This window comes from Narcine bancroftii, chromosome 4, assembly GCF_036971445.1.
Source record: "Narcine bancroftii isolate sNarBan1 chromosome 4, sNarBan1.hap1, whole genome shotgun sequence".
Taxonomy (NCBI): domain Eukaryota; kingdom Metazoa; phylum Chordata; class Chondrichthyes; order Torpediniformes; family Narcinidae; genus Narcine; species Narcine bancroftii.
In genome coordinates this window covers 230,953,766-230,967,845 of record NC_091472.1, presented here as the reverse complement: position 1 = coordinate 230,967,845, position 14,080 = coordinate 230,953,766, and the positions used below count along the sequence as shown (strand labels likewise).

The 14,080-nt window shown below is 40.2% G+C and overlaps 1 protein-coding gene across 1 annotated transcript in view; it reads left to right on the top strand.

Annotated features, from left to right (window-relative positions):
• The window catches only part of ahr1b (aryl hydrocarbon receptor 1b), a 139,461-nt gene that overhangs the window by 54,434 nt on the left and 70,947 nt on the right, over positions 1-14,080 (top strand). The window contains exon 3 of the mRNA XM_069934282.1: positions 10,976-11,082. Coding sequence (XP_069790383.1) covers positions 10,976-11,082 — 107 coding nt within the window. The remainder of the gene's footprint in view (positions 1-10,975; positions 11,083-14,080) is intronic.

Below are 14,080 nucleotides of genomic sequence, written 5' to 3'. Positions count from 1 at the left end.
ATCTGAACTTAGCTGCCGGAAAGGGTGTGCACTTAGCACCAGACTAGGACTTGAATGGCTGGGTGGGTGAAGATGAAGCTTTTAGTCTGAAGCTTTCAAGGCTGTCGTTTCAGTTTAGCAATGCAGTGTGTTAGGGAGGAGAGGAGGCACGGTTTAAATAATTGAACACAATGGATCAATTTTAACCCTTACAGAGGTGTAGGACACATACGAGGATCTGGTCCGATAAGCGTTTGTTGCTGTATTTTGGAAGAGTGCTCAGGGACTGAATATCAGATGGGTTACAGCAGTGGTTCTCAACCTTTTCCTTTCTACTCACATCCCACTTTAAGTAATCCCTATGCCATAGGTGCTCTGTGATTAGTAAGGGATTGCTTAAGGTGGGATGTGGGTGGAAAGAAAAAGTTTGAAAACCACTGTTTTAATCGTCCTTAATTGACGTGTTATGTGCACGATTTTGTAACTCCAAAGGAAATGGGCCAATGACAATTTTTCTCAAGCAAAATATTTCAGCAACAATTTGGTCCAGAGCAGTGATTCTCATCCTTTTCTTTCCACCCACATGCCACCTTAAGCAATCCTTTACTAATAACAGAGCACCGATGGCAGAGGGAATACTTAAAGTGGGATGTGAGTGAAAGAATAAGGTTGAGAACCCCTGGGTTCCAGGCAATGCAACATGCTGAAAGTTAGAATGCTTTCACAATATTAAGGGCTGCTGATCACACTTGGACAAGGATACTCTCTTCCCCTGTTACACCTGCAATGCACCAATATTGCCATATCCGAACAATGCAAGTGAACGGCATGAGCATTTGCAGAGGAACTCATTTTATTTCAGCAGAGATTAAGGTTGAAAATTCCCCCCTCCTCTCGCTTCTCCATCAATTAATTACTTTGAATCACGAATCAAGATTGCCTCAGCACTTGTACGTAACTACAAAATCTCAACCACCCATTCAATAAATCTCTCTTGCGGCAGGAGTCGTATTCTAGACTGATGCCTGTGATGGCCTTGGCCAAGTTCACAATTCCCTGTCCTCTTTTCCTGTCCAGTGTATTGATACCTCCACACCACTAGTCAGAATGCTCTCCATTGTACATCTGTAGAAATTTGCAAGAGTCTTTGGTGACGTACCAAATCTTCTCAAACTCCTCACGAAGTATAGCTGCTGGGAGCCTTTTCGTTATTGCATTGAAGTTGGCAGATTGGCAAGGTCATCTTCTCCACAATCTCCATTAGCACCAGAGCACCACAGGTCCGAGTACTTCAGCCCCTGCTCTACTAATTTTACAACAGTGACTATGTGGCTCAGTATGAGAATAAAACTATCTACAAATTTGCTAACAATGCCTCAGTAATGGGCTGTATAAAAGGGGGCGATGAGTCAGCCTACAGGAGGGAGATTGAAAACTTGGTTGAATGGTGCACCAACAACAACCCCACATAGGAGTCATGTGATGGAGTAGTGGCCGGTCAGGGAATTCCAACCCTCTCCCGAAAAGTTAAAAAAAAACACACAAAGCACAAAGGTACAAGATTAAAATTTACAACAAAGTAAAAATAAAGGTGAGAAGAAAATGGCAGCGAAGAGAGAAAAGTCGAAAACAACGGGAAGAAAAGAGGAAGAAAGAACGTCGGAAGAAGAAGGTGAAGGCCTTACCTGTCCGAAGAGGCCCGCCGCAGAGAGAAAAGCCTGCTCCCTCAGGTCAGTGGAAGTCCCGGGCTCGGGACTACAAAAATGGCTCACAGAGCCGAGTAAAAGTGCACAACCGCGCATGAAACAAAACACACTGACGGGAGGGGGGAACAGCTGCGGAGTCGATCTCCACAGCTGAGAGAGACACCTGCAACACAGCAGCAGGTGCAGAACACAGAAAATAACAACAACAAGAAAGAAGAGGGTAAAAAGAAAACAAGGAAACAACAGATGGTCAACCCAGAGGAAGAAGAAGAAGAAGAAGAAGAAGAACAGAAAGAAGTGGAAGAAGAAGAGAAAAGCAAGACAATGGATATATCTTTTTTTAAAGAATATATGGAATCAGCGAAAGAATGGCAATTACAAGAATTTAATGAGATAAAAAGAAGAATTAAGAATGCAGAAGAAAAAATGAATAAAATAGAAATGGTCATGTCAGAGATAGGAAAAAGAGTGGAAAATATGGAAGAACGAGAAATAATTGTAGAAATGGAAGTAGAGGACTTAAAAGAGAAATTAGAAGAATCTAATAAAAAAGTTAAAGAGGCACAGGAGTTGTTAGCTCAGAAGATAGATACAATAGAAAACTATAATAGAAGAAATAATATAAAGATAGTGGGCCTTAAGGAAGATGAAGAAGGCAAGAATATGAGAGAATTTATAAAAGATTGGATCCCCAGGGTCCTAGGAAGACCAGAATTACAGGAAGAAATGGAAATAGAGAGGGCACATAGAACTTTAGCCCCGAAACCACAACCGCAGCAAAAACCAAGATCCATTTTAGTAAAATGCTTAAGATATACAACAAGAGAAAATATGTTGGAGAAAGCAATGAAGAAAATAAGAGAAGACAAAAAGCCACTGGAATATAAAGGTCAAAAAAATTTTTTCTATCCAGACATAAGTTTTGAACTCCTGAAGAAGAGGAAGGAGTTCAATACAGCAAAAACAATCTTATGGAAAAAAGGATATAAATTTATGTTAAAGTACCCAGCGGTACTTAAAATAGTTATTCCAGGGCAACAAAACAGACTATTCTCGGATCCAGAGGAAGCAAGAAAATTTGCAGAACAACTACAAAACAAGCAAAGAGATGAAGACATGTAATGAGAGTAAAAATGACCACGAACTATATGTATGTGTGTATAGGGGTATATGTGTGTATATATATAGTGTGTATACATGAATGTATCCGTATTTAGAGGAAAATATATAGAGTTTAGACAAGAATTAATAAGGGAGGGAAAGGGAATAGAGGGAATAAGGAGGGAATTAAAAGAGTGACCTTTGTTACATATGAAAATAGAAATCTTTTCCGGAGGGGGCTGGGTGGAGAGGAGTTACGGTCACTGCAAAATCAGTTGACGTTTGCGAGTGAATTCGCAAATCCAAATGGAGAGGGGAGATGTGGTTGCCCGACAAGGGATAAAGGGCAACTCAGGAGGGGGAGGGGAGAATGGGGTTAAAGAAGTTTTAAATAGGAGAATAAGGAAAATGTTTGATGTTTTAGAAATGTTGTCTTATAAAGTATTCAAAACAAGAAAGCAGAAATGGATAAGAAGGAAAGGTGATGATGGAGAAACGCAAAGGGAAGATAAACAAAGTATGAAATGGCTACGCTGAACTATATGACTTTAAATATTAACGGAATACATAACCAAATCAAAAGGAAGAAACTGCTAAATTTACTGATAAAAGAAAAAATTGATATAGCATTTGTGCAAGAAACACATTTAACTGAATTGGAGCACAAGAAATTAAAGAGAGATTGGGTAGGAAATGTAACAGCAGCGTCGTATAATTCAAAAGCAAGAGGAGTAGCTATATTAATTAGTAAAAATGTGCCAATTAAAATAGAAGAGGAAATAATACATCCAGCAGGGAGATATGTAATGATAAAATGTCAGATATATTCAGAGTTTTGGAATCTACTCAATGTATATTCACCTAACGAAGAAGATCAAAAGTTTATGCAAGATATTTTTTTGAAGATAGCAGATACACAAGGGAACATATTAATAGGAGGGGATTTCAACCTGAATTTGGATTCAAATATGGACAAAACTGGGAAAAAAATTAACAGAAAGAACAAAGTAACCAAATTTATAATTAAATCGATGGAAGAAATGCAACTTTTGGATATATGGAGGAAACAACACCCAAAGGAAAAGGAATATTCATATTATTCAGGTAGACATAAAACATACTCAAGAATAGAACTATTTTTGTTATCAGCTCGTATGCAAGATAGAGTAAGAAAAACAGAATATAAAGCTAGAATATTATCGGACCATTCACCCTTGATATTGACTATAATAGAGTTAGAGGACATTCCTCCAAGAATGTATAGATGGAGATTAAACTCCATGCTACTTAAAAGGCAGGGTTTTAGAGAATTCATTGAAAGACAAATTAAAATGTATTTTGAAATAAATACGGAATCAGTGAAAGATAAGTTTATACTATGGGACGCAATGAAAGCGTTCATTAAAGGGCAAATAATAAGTTATGTAACCAAGATGAAGAAGGACTATAATCGGGAAACAGAGCAGTTGGAAAGGGAAATAGTAAATATAGAAAAAGAATTAGCAATGAAGGAAGATACAACTAAAAGAAGAGAATTGGTGGATAAATAAATAAAATATGAAACACTACAAACATATAAGGAGGAGAAGAACATAATGAAGACAAAACAGAAATATTATGAACTAGGGGAAAAAACGCACAAAATTCTAGCATGGCAGCTTAAGACAGAACAAGCTAAGAAAATGGTATTGGCATCAAGGAAAAAAGACAAACAAATCACATATAATCCAACGGAGATCAATGAAAACTTTAGAGAACAATTATACCAAACTGAAAATGAAGGGAAAGAAGGGAAAATAGATGAATTTTTAACTAAAATTGAACTACCAAAATTACAAATAGAGGAACAAAATACATTAATAGAACCATTTGAAATAGCAGAAATACAAGAGATAATAAAAAAAATTACCAAATAATAAAACACCAGGAGAGGATGGATTCCCAATAGAATTCTATAAAACATTTAAAGATTTATTAATTCCTCCCCTCCTGGAAGTAATCAACCAGATTGATAAAACACAAAGCTTACCAGATTCATGTAAAACAGCAATAATTACAGTAATACTAAAGCAAGGGAAAGATCCACTCGCACCAGCGTCATATAGACCAATATCATTACTTAACACAGATTATAAGATAATAGCTAAACTATTAGCAAACAGATTAGCAGAGTATGTACCTAAAATGGTAAATCTAGACCAAACTGGATTTATTAAAAAAAGACGCACAACGGACAATATTTGTAAATTTATTAACTTAATTCATGCAGTAGAAGGGAGTAAAGCGCCAACAGTAGCAGTTGCTTTAGACGCAGAGAAGGCCTTTCACAGAGTAGAATGGAATTATTTATTCAAAGTATTGCAAAAATTCAGTTTACCAGAGAAGTATATTAATTGGATTAAAGCATTATATAAGGGGCCATTGGCAAAAGTGACAGTAAATGGATATTCTTTTTCTTTTGGCTTGGCTTCGCGGACGAAGATTTATGGAGGGGGTAAAAAGTCCACGTCAGCTGCAGACTCGTTTGTGGCTGACAAGTCCGATGCGGGACAGGCAGACACGATTGCAGCGGTTGCAGGGGAAAATTGGTTGGTTGGGGATGGGTGTTGGGTTTTTCCTCCTTTGCCTTTTGTCAGTGAGGTAGGCTCTGCGGTCTTCTTCAAAGGAGGTTGCTGCCCGCCAAACTGTGAGGCGCCAAGATGCACGGTTTGAGGCGATATCAGCCCACTGGCGGTGGTCAATGTGGCAGGCACCAAGAGATTTCTTTAGGCAGTCCTTGTACCTTTTCTTTGGTGCACCTCTGTCACGGTGGCCAGTGGAGAGCTCGCCATATAACACGATCTTGGGAAGGCGATGGTCCTCCATTCTGGAGACGTGACCCATCCAGCGCAGCTGGATCTTCAGCAGCGTGGACTCGATGCTGTCGACCTCTGCCATCTCGAGTACTTCGACGTTAGGGATGTAAGCGCTCCAATGGATGTTGAGGATGGAGCGGAGACAACGCTGGTGGAAGCGTTCTAGGAGCCGTAGGTGGTGCCGGTAGAGGACCCATGATTCGGAGCCGAACAGGAGTGTGGGTATGACAACGGCTCTGTATACGCTTATCTTTGTGAGGTTTTTCAGTTGGTTGTTTTTCCAGACTCTTTTGTGTAGTCTTCCAAAGGCGCTATTTGCCTTGGCGAGTCTGTTGTCTATCTCATTGTCGATCCTTGCATCTGATGAAATGGTGCAGCCGAGATAGGTAAACTGGTTGACCGTTTTGAGTTTTGTGTGCCCGATGGAGATGTGGGGGGGCTGGTAATCATGGTGGGGAGCTGGCTGATGGAGGACCTCAGTTTTCTTCAGGCTGACTTCCAGGCCAAACATTTTGGCAGTTTCCGCAAAGCAGGACGTCAAGCGCTGAAGAGCTGGCTCTGAATGGGCAACTAAAGCGGCATCGTCTGCAAAGAGTAGTTCACGGACAAGTTTCTCTTGTGTCTTGGTGTGAGCTTGCAGGCGCCTCAGATTGAAGAGACTGCCATCCGTGCGGTACCGGATGTAAACAGCGTCTTCATTGTTGGGGTCTTTCATGGCTTGGTTCAGCATCATGCTGAAGAAGATTGAAAAGAGGGTTGGTGCCAGAACACAGCCTTGCTTCACGCCATTGTTAATGGAGAAGGGTTCAGAGAGCTCATTGCTGTATCTGACCCGACCTTGTTGGTTTTCGTGCAGTTGCACGAAATGGATATATATCACAGCAATTTAACTTAAGCAGGTCAACATGGCAGGGATGCCCACTATCACCCTTATTGTTTGCGTTAGCTATAGAACCACTAGCAGAATTGATAAGAACAGAAAATAATATAAAAGGGATAAAAATAAAAGACAAGGAATATAAAATCAGTTTATTTGCGGATGATGTTATAGTATACTTAACAGAACCAGAACTATCAATAAAAGAATTATATAAGAAATTGAAGGAATATGGAGAAGTGTCGGGTTACAAGATTAAAGTAAATAAAAGTGAAGCAATGCCAATGAATAATGCGGATTTCTCAAAATTGAAGAAGGAATCACCATTCAGATGGCAAATGCAAGCAATGAGATACCTAGGTATACAAATAAATAAAAATCTCGGCCATCTATATAAACTCAATTATTATCCACTAATGAAAAAATTACAGGACGATTTAGAGCATTGGAAAGATTTACCATTAACACTAATAGGAAGGATAAACTGTATTAAAATGAACATTTTCCCAAGGATATTATACCTATTTCAGGCATTGCCAATACACTTGACAGAGAAATTCTTCAAGGAGTTAAAGAAAATAATAAGGAAATTTTTATGGAAAGGGGGGAAACCGAGGATAGCACTAGATAAATTAACAGAATGGTATAAACAAGGAGGCTTACAACTGCCAAACTTTAAAAATTATTATAGAGCCGCACAATTAAGATACCTATCAGATTTTTACCAAACAAGGGAAAAGCCATATTGGACTAGATTAGAACTAGATAAAATAGGGGGAAAGATACCTGAACACATATTATATAAATGGGATGAAAAATTGGTACAACGTAGGAGTTCTCATCTACTCAATATTTGGAAGAAGATTCATGTAGAAAGGAATAAAACAAATTACCAATTACCAAAACTAATATTGACGCAAAATCAGTTACTCCCTTTTACAATAGATAACCTTTCCTTTAGAGAATGGGAGAAAAAAGGGATCAAAAGAATAGAAAATTGTTTTTCAGGAAATAGATTATTATCCTTTGAACAAATGAAAGATAAATACAATATAACTCAAGATACAGTGCTGGCATATTACCAATTGAGATCCTACTTGAAGGACAAATTAGGAAGCAGTCTGAGGTTACCAGAGGGAAGTAACTTTGAATATGTGATTACAGATACAATGATAATCAAAAGATTTATAACAAATATGTATATTAAACTGCAAGAAATGGAAAATGAGGAAACAAATGGTAAAACTAAACAAAAATGGGAACAAGATTTAAATATAAAGATAAAAATGGAAACATGGGAGAAGTTATGTTCTGGAACGATGAGAAATACAATAAATACGAGGTTACATATGATACAATATAACTGGATACACAGGCTATACATTACACCTCAAAAGTTAAATAAATGGGACCCAACAGTATCTGATAGATGTTTTTGATGTAAAAAAGAAATGGGAACTACAATTCATGCAATCTGGACATGTGAGAAAGTAGAAAAATTTTGGGAAGATCTAAACCAGATATTAAATAAAATTACAGAAAACAATATACCAAAAAATCCAGAGATCTTCCTCCTAAGTTACATAAAAAACAAAGAATTTGGAATTGATTTGGATGGTGCACAAAAAGGATTTGTTAAGATAGCTCTAGCCGTAGCAAAAAAATGTATTATGTCAACCTGGAAATCGGAAGATAATTTGAAAATACAACAATGGTATATAGAAATGAATAAATGTATTCCATTAGAAAAAATAACATATAGTTTAAGAAATAATATTGAAATATTTGAACAAATATGGGAGCGTTACATGAAACACAATAGAGAAAACCTACCGGGGACATTCACTACCTAAATTAACGAAAGGAGAAGGAAATGAAAAGAATAGACTCAGTGGAATTTCTTGTTTATTTTTATTGAATGACAACATTGTTTGACTGGTTTAATGTATCTTAGATTTTGTACTTTAAATGGATGGGGGGAGGTAGGGATGGTGGGATGGGAGGAGGGGGGGAGAGAAAATGACACTGTATATATTTGAAAAGGAAAATGTATGTATCATGGTCAATGTGGTTTATGGTGTGAAAAGTAAAAAAATTAAAAAAAAAGCCAACCCCACATTCAATGTCACCAAAACAAAGAGATGATTGTAACCTTTAGGAAAGGAAAACCAGAGGTTCACGATCCCGTGTTCATTAGAGGATCAGATGTGGAGAGGGTGAGCAAATTTAAATTCTGGGAAGTGACTATCTAAGAGGATCTTTCCTGGATCGAACATATGTGAAAAAAGCATGTCAGTACCTCTATTTCCTCAAGGGTTGGTGGAGGTTGGGGGAGGCACATGATGGAGTAGTGGCCGGTAGGAGTATACCAGCTCTCTCCAGAAAAGAAGAAATAAAGCGAAGAAAATACAAAGTTCAAGAAACACAAAACATAACAAATAAAAGATAAAGTTGTGGAGAAAAGAAAGAAAATGGCACCCAAGAAGGAAAAAGTAAAAACAACGGGAAAAAAAGAAGAAAGGATGCCGGAAGAGAAAGAAGAAGGCCTTACCTGCATGAAGAAACAGGGAGCTGTCGTGGAGAAAAGAGCCCATTTCCCAAGGTTGGTGATGACCTTGCAGAGTCGCGACCCCCCGACCACTGGACTGCAAAAATGGCTCTCTGAGTGAAACAAAAGCACGCAACTGCGCATTCTAAGGAGAAAGAGAACACTGACGGGAGGGGTTCCCAGCTGAGGAGTGAGCAAACACAGCGCGACCAGCTGAAGGATGCCCGACACCAGGGCTCTCAGCTGGAAGAAGAGGAAAGCGACAGGAAAGGGAGTGATAGGAAAGAAGAACAGCAACAGGAGGCCCAACAGATGACTAGTCCAGAAGAAGGGGACCAACAGCAAGAAGCCCAGCAAAGTGAGGCAAGCAACTCAACAAGAAAGTCAGAAGAGACACAGATACAAGGAAGAGAAGTAGAAGACACAAACACAGGTGCAGATACAGAAGAAAAGGAAGAAGAAGACCAAGCTCTGCACAGAGAAATAGAAGGTAAAATAGATGAACAGTATATAGATTAAAAAATATTTCAAGAACAAATGAGAGCATTAAAAGAATGGTTGACATTAGAATTTAGTGGAATGAAAAGAAAAATGAAAAGTACAGAAGAAAAAGTGAGTAGAATAGAGCTGGTCAGGACAGAAATAGGGAAAAGATTAGAAAATGTGGAAGGGTTTGTGGAGGTTCAGTCTAACTTCAGAAATCTTGTCAAACTTCCACAGATGTGTAGTGGAAAGTGTTATGACTGGCTGTATCATAGCCTTGTATATGGGCACCAATACCTCTGAGCGGGAAAAGGTAGTGCACACAGCTCAATACATCACAGGCAAAACCCTCCCCACCATCGAGGAGATCTACAGGGAATGCTGCTGTCAGAGAAGAGCAGCAATCATCGAGGATCCACATCACCCGGGACATGCTCTGTTCTTACTTCTGTCATCAGGAAAGTGGTATAGATGCCACAAGACTCGAACCACCAGGTTCAGGAATAGCTTCTACCTCTCCACCATCAGACTCCTCAATGACAAATTCAATCAGGGACTCATTTAAAGATTTAATTTACACATTATTTATTACTGAATATTGATTTATTTTTTTGTATTTTCACAGACACTTTGTTTAGATTTCTTTCCTTATTTACATTTCTCTCTTTTGTATATGTATCTTTCTCTTGAGTACAACTTAGAGTTTTCAATAAGTAGTAATTCTGCTGTGCCTGCAGGAAAAGGGAATCTCAGGGTGTCTGTGAGGTCATGTCTGTATTCTGACAATAAATCTGAACCTTGAACTTTGATGCATCCATCCCGGATACTTTCTGTGGTGTTTTAGTCAAAATAGGTAAGAGGCCTTGAGGGTGTGCTGAATTTCTATAGGCTTGTAAGGACGTGAAGGTGTTGATACTTTTTTATGAGCTATGGCATCAACGTAGTTGGGTTGGGAGGGACTGCTAGTGATATTTTCATCTGACAACTTAAAGCTCTCGACCACCACTGCTACCTCAGCATCACTGATGCAGTGTGTGCTCCACCCACTTCCTGACGCCAAAGTCAAGCTCCTTTGAGGGAGATACCATGGTACCATGCCACCAAACTCTCTCTGTGCATCACCTCATTGTTTGAGATCCAACCTCTGACAGTGGTGTCACCTGCAAACTGGGAGGTGGAATTGGAGCAGCGTTCGTCTGCACACTCACAAGTGTATAGGGCATAGAGCCTGGGCTTAAGTTGTCCCACGGTGGCTGGAGGTTTTAGGTTAGTCCCCGGGAGAAGGTGTATGCATAAATGTCACTTATTGCAAAACTCATATGGTGCCAAGCTGAGTGGAATGAGTGGTCCTGATGCATATAGTCTGCATATAGGCCTTTGGTAAATATTATGTTTGTTCTAAACACATTGCTGTGCTTTTTTGCAGTTGCCTTCAAGAACCACAACTGCAGCAAAACATCTGATGGGCATGATAACCACGGCAACGGGAAGATGGTGGATGGAATTCTGCCTGAGGGCGAGCTCCTATTACAGGTCAGTCTCTCTGGGAAGGAAGCTGTCCTTCTCTCTTCCTTGATGTATCAAAGCTAAGATCCATTCCATCTTTTCCCCCCTCCCTTCTCCTGAGGATTAAAGATAAATCTTTTTCTGACTGTAATCCCAAAGCGCTTATTGGCCTCTGCAGCAGGAGCCAGCACTCACGATTGATTTTCAGTGTCCAAGGGCAAACTGAACAACATGAAGGAAAAGGCTGAGGAGGTTGTCAGCGAAGCTCTCGGATCTGGGCACTCAGCTCAAGATTCGATGGCTTGTGACCGCTGCTCATTCATCATCGCTGCTCAGGGGAAGAATGAACAACCCTCCTTTTCTGAAACAGGCAAAGCCACACCGTGGTAAAGACTTCCCACCAGCTGAATTGAACTGTTATTTTAGCTGCTGTCCAAGAATCCAAATGTATTGTTGAAAGGGCATTTCTTTGTATTAGTTCAACCAACATTATAGAGACTTGTCTACCTCAAGCAAGGTTTCTTCCTTCTGTCTCCCTGACTGGCTCCTGTCATCCTGCTTACAGCTATTCTCATCTCTAAGATGCTACCAGGGATGCCAGTTGTCAGCCACGGCTTTCCACACTTCCATTTCTTAAAGAAACTGATAACAAGTTAATTGTTATACACATAGATACAATGTACATATGCACTGAAAGCTTTATATGATTCAGCCAATCAGGTACATAGACAGAATATACTATGGCATAGAAAAACATGTTAAAGGTGAGACAATGGTCTACATTCTGTAACATTACAGCACAGTACAGATCCCTCAGCCACAAAATGTTGTGACAACCCATGTATATCTATTTCACACTTTAACTTTTCCCCAACTCAAACCCATAACCCTCTATTTTTCTTACATCCATGTATCTATCTAGCAGTCTTTTGAATATCCCTATTGTACCTGTCTCCACCACCAACCCCGGCAATCCGTTCCAGACACCCACTGTTTCTGTGCAAAAAATAAGTGCCTCTGACATTTCCCCTAAACTTTCCTTCAGTGGCCTTCAGCAGATGCTCACTAATATTTACGATTGTTGCCCCGGGACATAGATGTTGGCTGTCCACCTTATCTAGGCCCCTCATGATCTTGTATTACATCTACCAATTTATTCTTTGTAGCTCTAGAAAGAAAAGTTCTTGCTTCGTAAGGCATGTTCTCCAATCCAGACAACATCCTGGTAAACCTGATCTGTTTTCTCTCCAAAGTTTTCACATCCTTCCAGTAATGAGGCGACCAGAACCGAACACAATACTCTAAGTTTAACCACAATTTTATAGAGCCGCCAGTGGGCTGATATCGCCTCCAACCGTGCATCTTGGCGCCTCACAGTTCGGCAGGCTGCAACCTCCTTTGAAGAAGACCGCAGAGCCCACCTCACTGATAAAAGACAAAGGAGGAAAAACCCAACACCCAACCACAACCCACCAATTCTCCCTTGCAACCGCTGCAACCATGTCTGCCTATCCCGCATTGGACTTGCTAGTCACCAACGAGCCTGCAGCAGACGTGGACATACCCCTCCATAAATCTTTGTCCGCTAAGCCAAGCAAAAGAAAAAGAAAAAATAGAGCTGCAACATTACCTCATGTCTCTTGACTCAATTCATCGACCCATAGAACACTACAGCAGAGAAAACAGGCTATTTGGCCCTTCTAGTCTGTGCCAAAGTATTATTCCACTTGTCTCAATGACCTGCAGCTTGTCCATAACCAACTGTTCCAGGTGGTGTGAGTCATGTGACACCTGTACCTCTTTCCTGATGGCAGCAGTGAGAATGGAGCATGTGCTGGGTGTTGTGGATCCTTGATGATTGCTGTTGCTCTCTGAGGCAGCATTTCGTTCAGATGTTTTCGATGGTGGGGAGGGGCTTCCCTGTGATGTCCTGGGCTGTGTCCACTACCTTTTGTAGCTCTTTGCACTTAGGGTATTAGTGTTCCCATACCAGATAGTGATGTAGCCGGTCAGCACACTTTCCACCACACATCTGTAGAAATTTGCCAGGGTTTCTGTCCTAGCAAACCCCTGCAAACGCCTAGGGAAGTAGAAGGAGCATTTGGCAGATCTTGATAAATATAAAGAGAAGCATTTTTGGAGGTCTTATAAGAAGAGTTCGGGTGTTGTGACTGGTGGGGCTCCAGGGAGGATTGAGGAATGGTGCAACTTTGGTGTGCATGTCACACCCCCTTGTCCTGGCAAAGTCTTGATCCATGGCCCACAGTCGATTTCTCCAATGTTGTTCCTGCTGATTGAGGAACTTCATTGTCAACACTCTGTCAATAAGACACCAATGAGAGATTTCTGCACAGGTGGAGCGGGGCTTGAACTTGCAGGCAAGGCAAGAAGGTCATCTCCTGAGCTACAGCTGACACTTTCATTTAAAGAACAGATTACCCCCGCCCCCCCCACCCAAGACAGCGTGTATAACACAGACACACCAGGAGTTGAATGGTGGGTCAAGCTTGATGTTCTGCATCAGTATAGAGCAGTTACTCTTGGTTGAACGAGAAATGTTGGTTGGGAGAGTAGTGAGGCGTCCTTGGCATTTTTGAGGTGTTTTGAGGGAATACTAAGCTAAATTTGGGACCTGGTAATGTGAAGTTCAGGCAGTGCTGCACCTGGTGGAGCACCCCTCTTTTGCACAGTTGAGAGTTACAATGGCTAGCTAATAAATTTGCAATCATTTTCAAGTTCACGTTCAAGTTTACTATCAACTGACTTTACATACATCCCACAGTGCACGCACATACCCACACAATACACAGAACATAATAATCACATATATACATAAACATATAATTCAAAATAAACATATATAAATATTTTGGGATGGTTTACTCGGTTGCAAGATTCTGTTCACAATCTGTGGGAAGAAGCTATATTCCATTGTGGCTGCTGACTTGATGCTCCTGTACCTCCTTCCTGAAGGTAGTGGGTCAAAGATACTCTTTGCTGAATGGAAAGGGTCCTCAATAATTCT